Raw genomic sequence first — 20,538 nt, forward strand, 5'->3', positions numbered from 1 at the left:
CTTCCCTGTATATCATCACTTCCCTAAAACTAACCCCACCCCCCTATCGCTCGTCCTGGCTTCCCACACCCCTATGAGCCAACAGGACTGATAAAGCCCTTGCCTATCCCAATAAATTGCCTGGATCTCAGAGGCATGCAAACATTACAGCGCGGACGACACGCTCCCTCTACCCAAAACTCAATCATCCATACCTTCGCAATTTAAACCGTGTCCTTCCTCGTTTGTACTTTTTTCACATCCACTCTCATTGCCCTCGACCTGTATCTCTAATACGAGGGACTCCATTGCGTGTCCATGGCGTCTCGCACGAGTATCTTCTTGTGGTCCATCTTCAGCACCTTGTGGTCCATCTTCAGCACCTTGTGCCTGGTCCTGTGCACCTTGTTTGGTCACCGCAGAAGGTCAGTCAAAGATCGTGATGTTGATTCAAGTGCAGACATCTCGTATGTCAAGTATGTACAAAATGTACATCAGTCATTGTAAATTTCCTGCAGCAGAGGGATATACAATAGTCAGACGTAACGATGTTCTCTATTTTTTAACGTATAAGTATATAATTTGTAACAATATGCTAATTATGTACGTACCTGTATGCATAATATATGCTTATTCATACCTTTGTTGGCTATCTTGTGTCTCATCCATAGAGGTGTTGGAATTTCCGACCGTATTAAGATTTTTTGTTCTTCGTCGAGTTCAATCTGACCGTCAATGGAATCGTATTATATCCAATAAGTCATCCTATTCCTTGACACTCGGTTCCGTTTGCGTCGTACATGGTTGGACCTTTCATCGAGATAAACCGCACGATGCGATTAGAAATGTTATCACGCATCACCTGCCGAGTCATTGATGGAGTGTTTGCGGAAAATTGCAACAACCTGACGTTCCCAGTTGCCGCTAATTGGCAACGCAACCTGTTCGTTTATAAATACGAATTCACTTACAAAAAACTCCAACGCAAAGGACATTACGCCCATCAAAGCCTGCGCAAAGGTTGCCGACATAGGGTGGTTTGTCCCAGCTCCATCCTCCATCCAAGCAAGGAAGCAGCACGTACTTTGGTTTGACCCCTGACCTCCCAGACTAAGCGCGGACACTCTAACCACTACGCCACCGAGTCTGGTGTGCACATTTTTCAGACATGCAAACATGCCATGGAAAGACTTTTCAACGTGCGTTGCTTCCACATATACCATGAAAATGCTTCCACATATACCATTAACATGCTTCCACATATACCATTAACATGCTTTCACATATACCATGAACATGCTTCCACATATACCATGAACATGCTTCCACATATACCATGAACATGCTTCCACATATACCATGAACATGCTTCCACATATACCATGAACATGCTTCCACATATACCATGAACATATACTTCCACATATACCATGAACATGCTTCTACATATACCATGAACATGCTTCCACATATACCATGAACATGCTTCCACATATACCATGAACATGCTTCCACATATACCATGAACATGCTTCCACATATACCATGAACATGCTTCCACATATACCATGAACATGCTTCCACATATACCATGAACATGCTTCCACATATACCATGAACATGCTTCCACATATACCATGAACATGCTTCCACATATACCATGAACATGCTTCCACATATACCATGAACATGCTTCCACATATACCATGAACATGCTTCCACATATACCATGAACATGCTTCCACATATACCATGAACATGCTTCCACATATACCACGAATATGCTTCCACATATACCATGAACATGCTTCCACATATACCATGAACATGCTTCCACATATACCATGAACATGCTTCCACATATACCATGAACATGCTTCCACATATACCATGAACATGCTTCCACATATACCATGAACATGCTTCCACATATACCATGAACATATGCTTCCACATATACCATGAACATATGCTTCCACATATACCAAGAACACATGCTTCCACATATACCATGAACATGCTTCCACATATACCATGAACACGCTTCCACATATACCATGAACACATGCTTCCACATATACCATGAACATGCTTCCACATATACCATGAACACGCTTCCACATATACCATGAACATGCTTCCACATATACCATGAACACATGCTTCCACATATACCATGAACATGCTTCCACATATACCATGAACACGCTTCCACATATACCATGAACATATGCTTCCACATATACCATGAACACATGCTTCCACATATACCAGCAGATACTTTGGCCACTGGATAATTGTTTCTTCTGTTCAAGGCAACGCTTCTTGCTAAACTTTTCCAACAAAGAGTTTTCCAAGAGACTATTTGTCCCAACCGAAAAAAAAATGTTTCCCCCAAGTGTGTGGTTCATTTGGCTTAAAGTTTAATATATCAGTTGTGAAGTTGTGGCACAAGGCAGAATACCTGTGGTCGATTTTTCTGATGTTACTACCTTTCATTTATGAGCCTGGTGTTGGCTGAGCGGTTAGGGTGCCGGTTTGGGATCCTCGGATCCTGGGTTCGGGCAAAAAATGCCAGCCCCTGCTCTGCGGGGAAAAATGGCCTCTAAAGGTGGTTCATATACATATATACTACCTTTCATTTATGATCGAGTTTTCAATTTGAGTCTGCTGAGAAGTATAAACTGGGATATTCCACATGCACAGCTAATCCTGCCTCTATCGGACCAGGCCTAAACCTAACCCTAATAGCATAAAAAATTCTGTTTAATACGTTCAAAATGTTGTCAACAGGAAAAATGTAGAGGTATCCCACCTGCCTTTGAGTCCCGAACTAATTATAAACTGTCGGATTGGTGCATCGCAGGTAAGGCGCGGTGCATCAGCATCACAAAGTGCGCCGTCCCAAGGATTGACGTTAAGCCGGGCGTCCTGTCTGCCAGAATGAACACATGTAGCTGAGCAGAATGATGTTGTTGCTCGGTTTGCACATGTACACTGTTAGAGTGCAATAAGAGTGCTGCAAGATAAGTACCTCTAGTGATAATGGCCGATCTTTGTTATAAACCCTTTATGGCGATCCTTTTCAATGGAATTCTAACTGGGAACGTGACCTTTGGATCCCCCATTATCAAAAGTTGTATCACGTGGTATCCCCCACTTTATGCCTCAGGGGCTTTTGTATGTATGTATGTATGTGAGTTACAGACACGTCAGAACTTCACTGTGATTGTTAGTTCACCTTTACTATTGTGATTACCTTCATCAATTTATGATGCTATTGTGAAAGTTTCTAGGTAAAAATCAACATTTCCTGAGACTCACAACTCGGTGTTCTGGCAGCAAATACATCTCTTACTGTTCCGCAGGATGCACGGTGAACCCGCATTGGAGTGCGGATGGATCCCCTACCTGGGCATGGCACTACAGTTTGGCGCGAACCCTCTCGAGTTCCTACGGAAGAGGCACAAACGATATGGCGGAATCTTCACGTGTCGTCTCGCGGGGAAATACGTGCACTTTGTAACGGATCCATTCTCGTACGGGGCGGTCGCACGTCGGGGTCGCCAACTCAACTGGACCAAGTTTGCTTATGAAATGTCATCAAAGGTGCGCAACGAACGAGTGAGACATATAAACACCTTCATTTATCATCACACTGAAGCTGGATGGATGTCGGGTTGGATTAAAACTCTAACAAATTTGGGAAAGTTTGACAAAGGCGAGGATTGCTTTGGGCAACAAAAAGTTTTAGATAAGGTATAATGGCCTAGACAGTTTTTGCATACCAAGTCCGAGCTTATTAAAGAAGCGAACAGAGGGTAGAAGACCATACACAGACATAGAAGACAATACACTGACATAGAAGACCATACACTGACATAGAAGACAATACACTGACATAGAAGACCATACACTGACATAGAAGACCATACACTGACATAGAAGACCATACACTGACATAGAAGACCATACACTGACATAGAAGACCATACACTGACATAGAAGACAATACACTGACATAGAAGACCATACACTGACATAGAAGACCATACACTGACATAGAAGACCATACACTGACATAGAAGACCATACACTGACATAGAAGACCATACACTGACATAGAAGACCATACACTGACATAGAGGACCATACACTGACATAGAAGACCATACACTGACACAGAAGACCATACACTGACACAGAAGACCATACACTGGTGTAGAAGACAATACACTGGCATGGAAGACCATACACTGGCATGGAAGACCATACACTGGCATAGAAGCCCATACACTGACATAGAAGACCATACACTGACATAGAAGACCATACACTGGCATAGAAGACAATACACTGCCATCGAAGACAATACACTGGCATAGAAGACCATACACTGGCATAGAAGACAATACACTGATGTAGAAGACCATACACTGGCATAGAAGACAATACACTGCATCAAAGACAATACACTGACATAGAAGACAATACACTGGCATAGAAGACCATACACTGGCATAGAAGACCATACACTGACATAGAAGACCATACACTGACATAGAAGACCATACACTGGCATAGAAGACAATACACTGCATCGAAGACAATACACTGGCATAGAAGACAATACACTGGCATAGAAGACCATACACTGGAGTAGAAGACAATACACTGGCATATAAGACAATACACTGGCATAGAAAACCATACACTGGCATATAAGACAATACATTGACATAGAAGACAATACACTGGCATAGAAGACCATACACTGACATAGAAGACCATACACTGACATAGAAGACCATACACTGACATAGAAGACCATACACTGACACAGAAGACCATACACTGGCATAGAAGACAAGACACTGGAGTAGAAGACAATACACTGGCATAGAAGACCATACACTGACATTGAAGACAATACACTGGCATAGAAGACAATACACTGGCAGAGAAGACAATACACTGGCATAAAAAACCATACACTGGCATAGAAGACAATACATTGACAGAGAAGACAATACACTGGCATAGAAGACCATACACTGCCAAAGAAGACAATGCACTGGCATAGAAGACCATACACTGGTGTAGAAGACAATACACTGGCATGGAAGACCATACACTGGCATAGAAGACCATACACTGACATAGAAGGCAATACACTGACATAGAAGGCAACACACTGACAGAGAAGACCATACACTGGCATAGAAGACCATACACTGATATAGAAGGCAATACACTGACATAGAAGACCATACACTGGCATAGAAGACAATACACTGGCATAGAAGACCATACACTGATATATAAGGCAATACACTGACATAGAAGACCATACACTGGCATAGAAGACAATACACTGACATAGAAGACAATACCCTGACATAGAAGACAATACACTGACAGAGAAGACCATACACTGACATAGAAGACCATACATTGACATAGAAGACCATAAACTGGCATGGAAGACAATACACTGACATAGAAGACCATACACTGACATAGAAGACAATACATTGACATAGAAGACCATACACTGGCATAGAGGACAATACACTGACATAGAAGACAATACATTGACATAGAAGACCATACACTGGCATAGAAGACCATAAACTGGCATGGAAGACAATACATTGACATAGAAGACCATACACTGGCATAGAAGACCATACACTGGCATGGAAGACAATACACTGGCATGGAAGACAATACACTGACATAGAAGACCATACACTGACATAGAAGACCATACATTGACATAGAAGACCATACACTGGCATAGAAGACAATACACTGGCATAGAAGACCATGCACTGACATAGAAGAGAATACACTGACATAGAAGACCATACACTGACATAGAACACCATACACTGGCATAGAAGACCATGCACTGACATAGAAGAGAATACACTGACATAGAAGACCATACACTGACATAGAAGACCATACACTGACATAGAAGACCATACACTGACATAGAAGACCATACACTGACATAGAAGCCCATACACTGCAACAGAAGACCATACACTGACATAAAAGACAATACACTGACAGAGAAGACAATACACTGACATAGAAGGCAATACACTGACATAGACGACAATACACTGACATAGAAGACAGTACACTGACATGGAAGACCATACACTGACATAGAAGACCACACACTGACATAGAAGACCAAACACTGGCATGGAAGACAATACACTGACATAGAAGACAATACACTGACATAGAAGACCATACACTGACATAGAAGACCATACACTGACATAGAAGACAATACACTGACATAGAAGACAATACACTGACATAGAAGACAATACACTGACATAGAAGACAATACACTGACATAGAAGACAATACACTGACATAGAAGACAATACACTGACATAGAAGACCATACACTGACATAGAAGACCATACACTGACATAGAAGATAATACACTGACATAGAAGACAGTACACTGACATAGAAGACCATACATTGACATAGAAGACCATACACTGACATAGAAGACAATACACTGACATAGAAGACAATACACTGACATAGAAGACCATACACTGACATAGAAGACCATACACTGACATAGAAGATAATACACTGACATAGAAGACAATACACTGACATAGAAGACAATACACTGACATAGAAGACCATACACTGACATAGAAGACAATACACTGACAGAGAAGACCATACACTGACATAGAAGACAATACACTGACATAGAAGACAATACACTGACATAGAAGACAATACACTGACACAGAAGACAATACACTGGCATAGAAGACAATACACTGACATAGAAGACAATACACTGACATAGAAGACAATACACTGACATAGAAGACAATACACTGGCATAGAAGACAACACACTGACATAGAAGACAATACACTGACACAGAAGACTATACACTGACATAGAAGACAATACACTGGCATAGAAGACAATACACTGACATAGAAGACAATACACTGACATAGAAGACAATACACTGACACAGAAGACTATACACTGACATAGAAGACAATACACTGACATAAAAGACAATACACTGACATAGAAGACAATACACTGATATTGGGACACCACGAGGGGATGAATGAGCAGGAGAGAGACAATGGAAGGAAACATGGGAAACTGCAAATGCAACTTGGATAAGACTTATGAAATACCCTATAATTCCAAAAGCCTCATAAAATAAATATGTAACATATTTCATAAAATCGTAATCATCCTCATAAACGAAAGGAAGAAATGTGTAACATCCCATTTTTGAGCTCTTTCATCGAGCGCAAGGATAAACGGCTTCCTTTTTTATCATGATATTTTCCCCAAAGGCATCGGATGGTACCTTATAATACCGACAGCCTCATAAAATACCCCGATAACATTGTGTGCATTCAGTGAACATATTTAGGAAGTGAAACACCAAGCGACCTCTTCCTGCAGAAATTGGAAAATGTCTCCTCCACCCCTGAAGGTTTTTTTTTTTTTTTTTTTGTATACGGTACTGAATCGAGGCTCGTGAAAGAGCTAACATTTATTTCACAAACAAATCAACCAGACAAACAAAATATACAAAAAGAGGGAGCGGAAGACAAGATGGGGAGAGAAGGGGAAGCACACAACCACAACATTTGAGAGCAGGGAGAAGTGTGGGAGGGAGAGGGCTTGGGGGCAGGAGGCGTGGGAAGGGGGAGGGGGGGGGGGGAAAGGTATAAAACACAAGGGGACCGAAATTAGCGGGGGTAGAATAGATCAAGGTTTTGGATGGGGGAGGATAAGAGATGGTGGTGAACAGCTGTTTTAAAGACCTGGAGGGTGGAGTGGGATTGAAGAGAGTGAGGGAGTTTGTTCCAGAGGCGGGAGAAAAGAGGAATGAAGGAGTGAAGGTGAGCAGAAAGTCTTGATTTTGGCAGTTTAACCATAAGAGGGTTGCAGGCAGGTGGCCAGAGATATTATGTTTTCAGGTTTTCCGTCCGTCCGTCCGGGCTAAACGTCGTTTTTCTCAGCAACCCCATGAGACGAAACTTTCAGGGTAGGAGTGACACCCATGCAGAATGTTTTTATGATAATTGTGACATCATAGGTCACGTGGTATGGCAGCCGTCTTGGATTAAACACAAATAATTGAAAATGTATTTTTCGGAAACTGCTGAATATAAAAAATTTGACACTTGGCACATTGCCAAGTACTCCAATGGGGAACAAAAGCATGATAATGATGACATCACCAGTGAAGTGGTGTACCAGCCATAATGTTCTCATTGAATGCCTTAACCTAAAAATCTTAAATTGCATGCACATGATCTCTGACCTATTTGTATTGAAATATTACATTTATGACATCATAGGTCACATGGTTTGGCAACCATATTGGATTGAAAGAAATTATAAAATAATTATATCTCTGAAACCGCTTACCCTATCGATGCAAAATTTTACAAATGTCATCTAACACCAATGTTGCATATAGTTTGAAAATTCTGACGTTGTAAGTCACATGGTGTGGCAGCCATCTTGGATACAAAAAAGGAACCTTATCCGATCAACACAAAACTTCACAAACGTGATCCCCCTACCCATACAAATGCAGACTGTACATTTTTTGATGTCACATGTCACGTGGTTTGGCAGACATATTAGCTTGAAAGCCGATATTGTTAAAAAACAATCCCTTTTCCAAAAACGGCTGAAGGGATTTAAATCAAACTTGTTTATGTGTAGGACAGTCAACGAGGGCATCTACCGATTGTCATGGGCAGGGACTACGCGGAGGCATATTGGCGACACAGGCACATTGCTCTAGTTTATCTTTACAGTCGTCTGAGGATCGTCCTTGACTTCACTGTCCCCAGAAACGCACAAACCCCGAGGTCTTATCCTCTCCCGGCTTATGTTGTCCAATATTAGCAAAGGTACTCGGCGTTGCCAGGAAATGCAGAGTCGCTTGGTGACGGGAATATGAAGAGAGGGGGGAGAGAGAGAGGGGAAGGGGGGAGGGGAGAGGGGTTGGTGGGTCAGGAGACGAGGTGGGGAGGGAAAAGGAGGGGAGAGGTGGGAAGGGGGGGGGGGGGGGAGAGAGATAGAGAAGGTTGGGAGAGAGACCGAGAGGGTGGGGGGGGGGGGAAGGGGAGACAGAGAGAGGTGGGGAGAGACAGGGAGGGATGGAGGCGAGGGGTCAGGTGGGAGAGGGGGAGGGTGGTGGGAGAAAAATAAGAGAGCGAAAAGTGAGGACAGGAGGGGGAAGGGGGTGTTAGCAAAGGAAATGATATGTTATGCTTAATGACTAATGACTGCACACACACACTTTTCTTGTACATGGATTCCTTTGTGAATGCTCTATCCCGGGGCACATTTTCCAAAACCGTAATATATATGTGTGTGTGTGTGTGTGTGTGTGTGTGTGTGTGTGTGTGTGTGTGTGTGTGTGTGTGTGTGTGTGTGTGTGTGTGTGTGTGTGTGTGTGTGTGTATATATATCAAACTATATGCAATATATATATATATCTCAAAGAAATAACTATTTAGAGACATAATAAAACCGCAGATGGACTACTTTTCCAATCACAGAAATGGATGGCAGCCCCATTCCTTAAAGAAGAGGTCAGGGTCACGTCCCCAGACATATGCGCCAATTTTGACACTGTCTGGTATTCCTGCCCTGCTTGATAAGGTCTCTGCCTGTGGCTTTGGAGGAACTCTGCACTCTTGGCTCACAGATGCTACCAGGCATGCAATGGCACAGCTCGTGGATGCTGTTGTCATGGAGGCTGCATATGTCGTGGAGGCCTTAGGGGAGCGCTCTGAGTGTAACTTTGTTCCTTATACTCTTTAGAAATGACCTTTGTGCAATGCTGGAAATCTCTCTTTACCATTTTAAAGACGTTTCCAGATGGTGTGTATCTGTTCCTCATCCAGGCAATAGATGGCAGCATACACATTTATTTTCGCCAATGTGCAGTCGACCAGAAGCGCTTGGTCTGACATCCGGTGGATCAATGAACCACAGTAAATCTTCCACTTTTACATTGTCACTCTGGAAAGACCACCCTCATAATTCCATATTATTCTGACCTACCTCATGAATGCATTCCATTTTGGTCAGACATCTCCAAGTTGGGCTCCAACATCTTGTACAGACTCGCCATCCCCTTCCCAATTCATTCCTCCTTCAGCTTCTTCCAGCCTTTGACAAATGAATCAATGAATCCCAACTTCCATGCCTTGATGCTGTGAACACAAATGGGTTGCTCATTAGAAAGTTGCCCTCGGTTCAACAAAACAATCCTTTTGCAATATATCTATTTAGATACATCTTTAGCACCCATATATTGTCAAGTGCCAGTTGTGCCAGCAGGGAGCAGCACGATGTCGAGAGTCATGCCGTCCTTCAGAATCCGGATGTTGCAGCACTTGTGTATGTTCAAGATGGTGTTAGATGTTTAACCTTTGGATGTCTAAGCCTTCAAGTCAGTACCCTGGGAAAATTGCCCAATACAGGTCGAGGCTGGAACAGCCAGGTCGATGATTACCCATCCAAGTAATTCTAATTCTTACAAGTATTTTATTCATAGTGATCAAAGACTCATGAACTTGTACATAGGACATCACGAGACATCAGTGTACTGTAGTTGTTACATGAACTATATATGATGATGTCGAGTCTCCTCGGGCAATGATGGCATTGCGTTTCTATGGCTGGTACACACGTGTAAGTGTGTGGTATGGACGTGGGGTCGCCACTCCTCTCCGTCCCTCTGCTGGTCGTGGGGGAATTCACCCTCTTCTTCCCATGCTGTTGGAGTCTTGTTGCTGTTGCTGTTGGAGAACATATACAAGGACATTAGTAGACACGGCAGACAAATGAACACATCATTTGTGCGACATTTGAACCTAGCCAAGATCATATAGCATCAGGAGCTGCTGTGTTCCTGTTGGAAACACGAACAAGCCAATGTATCTATCTATAATTCCAGTAATCTCTGTCTGTCTGTCTGTACGTCTGTACGTTTGTTTGTTTGTCTGTGACCGCTGTTTCTCGACAACTACCGGTCCGATATACTTGAAACTTGCCAGGTATATTGCTGGGGACCCGAGGATGTGCCTTTTCAAGGTTTCATATTAATCGGACAATTACTTACCGAGCTATGTCCAAAAAACGATTCAACCAATCAGAGAGCAGCGAACGATCGCGTGTGCCGAACGTGGAGGACACACTCTGCCTCGGATGGCACATTTGAGAGCGTATTCATTTATTTCACGTTTGCAAACTATGTTGGCGTTAAACTATGTTTTAAAACTAATAAAACCGAATTTGCGATTCATTCGCTTTCCTGCGCGTTTGTGCACGCGATGGCGATTTCTTTACCAAACTCCGGAAGCCGTTCGCTTTGGACCAAACCATTGCATGTAAATAGAGGGGGGGGATTGTCACCGTACTCGCAAGCCGTTCGCTTTGGACCAAACCATTTCATGTAAATAGAGGGGGGGGATATAATTTTAGATATAGATATAGTACGGGCAATGCCCTAGTATTATCAATGGAAGCAAATGTCCTTGTATAGCTACCTTGAGCCACGACCCGCCTGAGCCTCCATGGCGATGTGGAGGAATGCCGAGATAATGGTCCTGGGATGTCGAATCTCGGTTTCCGTTTCGACATTCTGTATCACGGGCCGTGCTGGAGATGTTTGAAGGAGATGAATGTGGTTCCAGATTGGAAACAGGCTCTCCGCGAATAAGGATGCTGAATTCTGTTCCTTTGAGTTCATGCCATGAGGAAGAAAGGGTGACGGTTAACACAAACACATGCGGGCTACCTACCCAGCCGATGCAAACACAAGGTACGGTGTTTAGGCGTTTTAAATGACACAGGTGAGTACATATAGGTGTCGATATCAATTACCTGAGCGTGCACACGTTTGATTGTTTCATGTTGTCTGTTGTATTTTAACAAACGATTGAAAGCAAAACCTATCAGATCCACCCGTAGTGAGTGAACAGCTGTTTCCGCATCTGCTGCTCTTACTTTTTTGATTTCTAACAGCTTTTTCTCATCTCCATGATCTGCACTATACGAGTGATAGAAAAAGGATGTAGCACAAACCTAAAGAAAAATAAAGGAAATTTCTCCTGGAATTTGAATTGGGAGTCAGTTTCTTAGGATTGGGTTCCAGAAGGATTATCAAGATTGAGGGTTATTAAGGTTAGAGCTATTTGGATAAGGTTGTGTAAAGCTGGCTGTCCTGTATGCATTTTAGGTAGTTACGCGAAAGACTGTGAAGCGAAGGGAAAAGCGGGTTTCAGCAATTGCTTCACTTCTGTTCGTCCATCTAGAAACGCCAGTTTATGATGGAGGAACAACTTCATTCCAATTATTGAATGTTCTATTTTGAACACAAATCGGAAAACGAACCTGTAGTTCAGCAGTAATTTGGCTCTGAATTTGTCCCAATTGCACTTGTGCAGAGGAGTGAGATAATTGTTTTAGTCTCTATCTGTCTGACGGTCAAAAAATAATAATTCCAAACAGGAAACTTACTGGTTTTAAGGACGTTATAAAGGACACAAACAACAGGCATGAAGAACGAATGAAACGGCATGAAGAACGAAATAAAGAACCTGCTAAATAAGGTGTTGTAAAAGACGCTGTGCCAATGACGGTAAACTTCTGGAATGAATTTTTTCTACAACCATATATTTTTTACATGATTTCAATTTAATTACTTCCACCACCAAGGTGGTTGGAGGTGATGTTTTCAACCCCAGTCTGTTTGTTGGTTAGGTGACAAGAACAAGCCAATTATATTTTGGTTCAGGTCCGAATCCAGATCCGGCCTATCAGTGGGATACAAAACGTAAACTGTTCAACCTGGCGGAGGTGTGCGCTCTACCGAGTGGCGTTCTACTTATATACTGGAACAAAACAGCACATAAATCGCCTTGTTACCACTTCCAAAAACCTCCAGTTTTGCAGTACCTGGACATGTATTAAATAAGGTGGTGTAGAAGATTGCATGAACGGCGGGAAAATTCCAAAATGAATTTTTCGATCCGACCTATAAAATCATTATTTTCTTTTAATGATACACTTGAAACACAATAAGCAGGAGGTTAAAAGACCCATCCCGTGTCCTCTTTTTTTCAAGACTGTGTGGGGTAAGATGTTCGATGAACTCTCTTGTTGTGGATGTTGAAGATCCCAGTACCTCTTGAAAAGAATAGGGCAATGCGTGCCAGGACATACTTTTCAGTGTTGCAGGGATTTAGACAAATTAATGGTATGAATGGGTTTAGTACATACATAATATGCAAGCGAATATCTCTGATAGATCAAGTTAACGAGGTGTGGATAGAGCAAAGGCGTGATCCGCTAAATGGTCTCTTTCACGTTCAAGTTTTCTTGGGTGGAAAGGAGATTGGAGAAAACAGAGGAGATGGAAGGATGGATGAATGAGAAACACTAGGGATGAGAATGTGGAAATGGGGATGAAGATGGGGTCGAAAAGTCATCGTTTAGCCGACATAATGTGGTTGACTCAAAACTTTACAAGTTTTACAAATACGTTCAGAAGAGGAGAGAAATTGGCCCAACAACCAATTCATTTATCATTTGGCTGTTTAATCCGGCCCAAACTTATACTCATTTGGCTGTTTAATACTGCCGAAACTTATACTCATTTGGCTGTTTAATACTGCCCAAACTTATACTCATTTGGTTGATTAATACTGCCCAAACTTATTCTCATTTAGTTGTTTAATACTGCCCAAACTTATACTCATTTGGCTGTTTAATACTGCCCAAACTTATACTCATTTGGCTGTTTAATACTGCCCAAACATATACTCATTTGGCTGTTTAATACTGCCCAAACTTATACTCATTTATCTGTTCCATACTGCCCAAACTTATACTCATTTGGCTGTTTAATACTGCCCAAACTTATACTCATTTGGCTGTTTAATACTGCCCAAACGTATACTCATTTGGCTGTTTAATACTGCCCAAACTTATACTCATTTATCTGTTTAATACTGCCCAAACTTATACTCATTTGGCTGTTTAATCCGGCCCAAACTTATACTCATTTGGCTGTTTAATACTGCCCAAACTTATACTCATTTATCTGTTTAATACTGCCCAAACTTACACTCATTTAGTTGTTTAATACTGCCCAAACATATACTCATTTGGCTGTTTAATACTGCCCAAACTTATACTCATTTATCTGTTCCATACTGCCCAAACTTATACTCATTTGGCTGTTTAATACTGCCCAAACTTATACTCATTTGGCTGTTTAATACTGCCCAAACTTATACTCATTTGGCTGTTTAATACTGCCCAAACTTATACTTATTTGGCTGTTTAATGCTGCCCAAACTTATACTCATTTGGCTGTTTAATACTGCCCAAACTTATACTCATTTGGCTGTTTAATCTGGCCCAAACTTATACTTATTTGGCTGTTTAATACTGCCCAAACTTATACTCATTTGGCTGTTTAATACTGCCCAAACTTATACTCATTTGGCTGTTTAATACTGCCCAAACATATACTCATTTGGCTGTTTAATACTGCCCAAACTTATACTCATTTGGCTGTTTAATACTGCCCAAACATATACTCATTTGGCTGTTTAATATTGCCCAAACTTATACTCATTTGGCTGTTTAATACTGCCCAAACTTATACTCATTTGGCTGTTTAATACTGCCCAAACTTATACTCATTTGGCTGTTTAATCTGGCCCAAACTTATACTTATTTGGCTGTTTAATACTGCCCAAACTTATACTTATTTGGCTGTTTAATACTGCCCAAACTTATACTCATTTGGCTGTTTAATACTGCCCAAACTTATACTTATTTGGCTGTTTAATACTGCCGAAACTTATACTCATTTGGCTGTTTAATACGGCCCAAACTTATACTCATTTATCTGTTTAATACTGCCCAAACTTATACTCATTTGGCTGTTTAATACTGCCCAAACTTATACTCATTTGGCTGTTTAATACTGCCCAAACTTATACTCATTTGGCTGTTTAATACTGCCCAAACTTATACTCATTTGGCTGTTTAATACTGCCCAACCTTATACTCATTTGGCTGTTTAATACTGCCCAAACTTATACTCATTTGGCTGTTTAATACTGCCCAAACTTATACTTATTTGGCTGTTTAATACTGCCCAAACTTATACTCATTTGGCTGTTTAATACTGCCCAAACTTATACTCATTTATCTGTTTAATACTGCCCAAACTTATACTCATTTGGCTGTTTAATACTGCCCAAACATATACTCATTTGGCTGTTTAATACTGCCCAAACGTATACTCATTTATCTGTTCCATACTGCCCAAACTTATACTCATTTGGCTGTTTAATACTGCCCAAACTTATACTCATTTGGCTGTTTAATACTGCCCAAACTTATACTCATTTGGGTGTTTAATACTGCCCAAACTTATACTTATTTGGCTGTTTAATACTGCCCAAACTTATACTCATTTGGCTGTTTAATACTGCCCAAACTTATACTCATTTGGCTGTTTAATACTGCCCAAACTTATACTCATTTGGCTGTTTAATACTGCCCAAACTTATACTCATTTGGCTGTTTAATGCTGCCCAAACTTATACTCATTTGGCTGTTTAATACTGCCCAAACTTATACTCATTTGGCTGTTTAATACTGCCCAAAATTATACTCATTTGGCTGTTTAATGCTGCCCAAACTTATACTCATTTGGCTGTTTAATACTGCCCAAACCTATACTCATTTGGCTGTTTAATACTGCCCAAACTTATACTTATTTGGCTGTTTAATACTGCCCAAACTTATACTCATTTGGCTGTTTAATACTGCCCAAACATATACGTATTTGGCTGTTTAATACTGCCCAAACTTATACTTATTTGGCTGTTTAATTCTGCCCAAACTTATACTTATTTGGCTGTTTAATACTGCCCAAACCTATACTTATTTGGCTGTTTAATACTGCCCAAACTTATACTCATTTGGCTGTTTAATACTGCCCAAACGTATACTCATTTGGCTGTTTAATACTGCCCAAACTTATACTCATTTATCTGTTTAATACTGCCCAAACTTATACTCATTTGGCTGTTTAATACTGCCCAAACATATACTCATTTGGCTGTTTAATATTGCCCAAACTTATACTCATTTGGCTGTTTAATACTGCCCAAACTTATACTCATTTGGCTGTTTAATACTGCCCAAACATATACTCATTTGGCTGTTTAATATTGCCCAAACTTATACTCATTTATCTGTTTAATACTGCCCAAACTTATACTCATTTGGCTGTTTAATACTGCCCAAACTTATACTCATTTGGCTGTTTAATACTGCCCAAACTTATACTCATTTGGCTGTTTAATATTGCCCAAACTTATACTCATTTGGCTGTTTAATATTGCCCAAACTTATACTCATTTGGCTGTTTAATACTGCCCAAACTTATACTAATTTGGCTGTTTAATACTGCCCAAACTTATACTCATTTGGCTGTTTAATACTGCCCAAACTTATACTCATTTATCTGTTTAATACTGCCCAAACATATACTCATTTGGCTGTTTAATACTGCCCAAACTTATACTCATTTGGCTGTTTAATACTGCCCAAACTTATACTCATGTGGCTGTTTAATATTGCCCAAACTTATACTCATTTGGCTGTTTAATATTGCCCAAACTTATACTCATTTGGCTGTTTAATACTGCCCAAACTTATACTCATTTGGCTGTTTAATACTGCCCAAACTTATACTCATTTGGCTGTTTAATACTGCCCAAACTTATACTCATTTGGCTGTTTAATACTGCCCAAACTTATACTCATTTGGCTGTTTAATACTGCCCAAACTTATACTCATTTGGCTGTTTAATACTGCCCAAACTTATACTCATTTGGCTGTTTAATACTGCCCAAACTTATACTAATTTAGTACTGCCCAAACTTACTCATTTATCATACAGCATTGGTATCCTTTCAAATTTTTATCGGCAGATTCAACCTTGTATCTGAATTCAAACCCAGAAATGGGGATCTGATAGCGCAGACAACCACAGACATAATTACATGACAGTTGAACTCTACCCCCTTGTCGCTCATTATCTTCACCCACAGTTATTTGGACACAACAACATGGACCCTGAAGCCGGCAACACCAGCGAAAACATCCATCAGACCTTCCACCGCACTCTTCAGGGTGATGCACTGGACAAGTTAACTGCCAGCATGTTTGAGAACCTTCAGGACGTGATGTTTGAAGATGGAGCAAGTCAACACGTTTCTCCTTCTGAGAAAAACCCAAACACAGCCGGTCTTGCCTGGGTGGAAGATGACCTTTATGCCTTCTGTTACCGGGTCGTGTTCGAGGCGAGCTATCTGAGCGTCTTTGGGCACGGCCACAGTAGGCCAAGGAGATCCCTGGTTAACTCTCGCTTGGAAAACTTCAAGACATTTGACAATTTATTCCCAGCGCTAGCGGCCGGGTTGCCCATAGACCTGTTCCGTGCGGCACGAAAGGCCCGGGAGAGTCTGGCGAGCGAACTTCTTCACGAACAGTTACGGAAGCGGAGGCACATTTCAGCTTTGATTTCTCTTCGTATGGAGCTCAATGACACGCTGTCTACTCTGGACGACCAAGACAAGGCAAAAACACACCTTGCACTCCTGTGGGCCTCGCAAGCAAACACTGCCCCCGCCACCTTCTGGAGCCTATTTTACTTGCTGAGGTTAGTGGATGAAGGTAACAGTATTGCTCACTGGGACTATTAGGCCATGGTGAGCATGGATATTGTTTTGGATAATACAATATACTATTAAGGTATGTAGATTGGAGTTGGACTTGACAATTTGGAATGAGTAGGATGATAGTAGTAAAGCTTCGAGAGTAGTACGAGGTGATGGAATCGGCTTTTTGGGACGAGGAGTGTAGTTTGTGGGGCATGGGTGTAGTTTGTGTGGCATGGGTGTTGTTTTTGGGGCATGGGTGTTGTTTGTGGGGCATGGGTGTAGTTTGTGGGGCATGGGTGTTGTTTGCGAGGCATGGGTGTTGTTTGGGTTGTTGATGAGGTGTTGTTTGTTTTGCATGAAAGTGACTTACAAGGTAAAAGGCATTGTTCATAGTGATGGGGTGGCTTATGGAATGAAGGTCATGGTATATATGGTGATAAGTGTGATGACAGGGTTGGGGTAGGTGTTTACGATGGGATAATAATTTGTGGATTGGTTTAAGTAGTTGTATGAGAGGGAGAGTAGTACCCCACATAATCAATATGGTTTCCCTCCCCCAGTGTAATTCATATAAACGGGGGATAGGAAGAGCGGGAAAATGTTACGTTCAAAGTGGCAGAAGTGGAACCGAAAGCTCAACATGGAAGCAATAAAAAGGAGAATTATGGGTATCTTTGGTGTCGCACATCTTGCTAACCCTGTGCATGGCTCTCACAGGCATCCTGAGGCGTACGAGGCAGCGAAACGCGAAGTGGAGAGCTGCTTTGGCCTGCGTGTTCCTCGGAAATTTGAGAAGAATCATCCTCTGCTATCTTCCAACCATCAACTTGCAAACCTACCGATTCTGGGTAAGATCAAAATGCACATCAATTCTATTATTTATCACTTTTTTTCCATTTCCTTTATGTATGACTTTTGCTTCTGTCTTTTCAACTGAAAAAGTTAATATTTTAAAGGTCTTTTTTTGTAAATTTGTAGAAAAGTAGCAGATGCTGGTGCTAACACCATTTTATTCACTGGTGTCCATCAGCTTATTAAAAGCTTTTTCACACATTTCATAAAAATAATAATTTATCCAACTGAAGAAGCATAAGTGCAAGGCCTACTCCGCTTTCCCCACTGCTGACGGGTTGGTGGCCCAACAGCTTTCTATATCACCTCATTTTTGGTGTCGCTCCACCTGACCACTCCATTATTTGAACCTTATGAGCCTGACCAGCCTGCACTGACTCAACTAGCAAGCTAAGACTTGCTACCCTATCCAAAACCAGACCAACCACTGACTTGCACTGTTTTGACCCTCTTAAGTAGAATGTGGAAACGCCTCCTTGAGTCTGCCAAATCATGTTCTTCTCTTTGCTCCTTTAAATCAGTGAGAAATCATCTCATGATATCCCCGATTGCTGACCTTTCCTACTTCACTAACTCAATCCTCGACTTCACTGCTTACATGGTACTTGTTGCTACTTGCCCACTCGGTTCCTTTGGCCTGTTTGTACGCCCCGAATTATCTTGTGCTACCCCCCATCTGTTCGTTCCTTCCCAATCTCTCCATCCTTTCTTATATGCCAACTCCCTCTGCTCCAACACCATCCATTCATGTGTCATTCAGCTCTTCCATGAGCCTTAACCTATAAAAAGTTATATTTCACGCTTTTCTTTTTCTGTGCTCAACATGCAAGACAGCCCAACATGAATCAGTAAGCAGGTTATTTTATGTTTATGACATAATAGCTCAGTTTAAAATGATCAACCTACAAAACTGAATTCAGCATCCTCTTGAGCAAGAGATCAAAATCAAGGTAGATAATATAATTGGATTCTTGGGGAAAATGCCAGTGGCATAGAAAAGGCCCCTTTATATGGTATGCACCATGTGGCAAAGCATAGAAAAGAAGGGACATTCCATAGCTTGTTGAAAATGCCAAACAACAAGTCAGGAGACGACGATGGTTCACGAGCGAGCGGTATTCAATGACAAAGGTCAAAACCGACATTGAAAATATATAAATAGGAATGTATTATCTGTTATGAGACTAGTTAGCTACACAATACCGAAAATTTGGTTCGATGCCGACAACTTTGAAAATTTGACCTTTGTGACCTTGAAATGTCAAAACGAAGGTTACTGACCTTGAAATTAGATAGAAAATAATGTATTATCAGTATTATCAATTATGAGGTTAGTTAGCTACACAATACCGAAAATTCGGTTCGATTCTGACAACTTTGAAAATTTGACCTTTGTGACCTTCAAAGGTCAAAGGTCGAAGATTCTGAAATTTGTTGGAAAACTTGTATTTCATGATGTATGTGATAATGTAAGATCATGTACGACATTTCACCCTATCAGGAAGCGAACAATGTAATAAAACCATCAAAAAACGACATTTCTAAATTTTGTGACCTTGTGACCTTGACCTAGGGGCGAAAATGAAAATTCGAGCTCCGTGGGGCTAGACACATGACACTGGCCTAACCAAATACCGAAACCCCTGTCAGATTCCACCAACTCCCTCAGAGAAGATGTAGCTTGAACTCGATTACTCCCTAAAAAGACATCCTTTTCGGGCGTGGCTCCGCCAACAATGGGCGCAATACGCCCACTCTCGGCAGGACACAACTAGATCATGATATCAACCTCCCACCCAAGTTTCATCAAGATCGGATGATATCATCGGGAAGTTATGCTGCGGACAGACAGACACACAGACACACACACCCATGATGAATATAGT

The 20,538-nt window shown here is 41.3% G+C and overlaps 1 protein-coding gene across 4 annotated transcripts in view; it reads left to right on the plus strand.

Annotated features, from left to right (window-relative positions):
• Positions 1-200: 200 nt before the first annotated feature.
• The window catches only part of CYP7A1 (cytochrome P450 family 7 subfamily A member 1), a 30,862-nt gene continuing 10,524 nt past the window's right edge, over positions 201-20,538 (plus strand). Inside the window, exons 1-4 of one of the 4 annotated variants that reach the window (XM_068134615.2) lie at positions 201-404; positions 3,348-3,588; positions 17,189-17,799; positions 18,518-18,648. In XM_068134615.2, coding sequence (XP_067990716.2) covers positions 298-404; positions 3,348-3,588; positions 17,189-17,799; positions 18,518-18,648 — 1,090 coding nt within the window. In that variant the 5' untranslated portion in view covers positions 201-297. Of the gene's footprint in view, positions 405-3,124; positions 3,211-3,347; positions 3,589-17,188; positions 17,800-18,517; positions 18,649-20,538 lie in introns of those variants that run through there. The other 3 variants (XM_078767668.1, XM_078767669.1, XM_078767670.1) reach the window with 3 other exon arrangements.

The sequence above is a fragment of the Myxine glutinosa genome, chromosome 13 (assembly GCF_964187855.1).
Source record: "Myxine glutinosa chromosome 13, kmMyxGlut1.1, whole genome shotgun sequence".
In the NCBI taxonomy this organism is placed as follows: Eukaryota; Metazoa; Chordata; class Myxini; order Myxiniformes; family Myxinidae; genus Myxine; species Myxine glutinosa.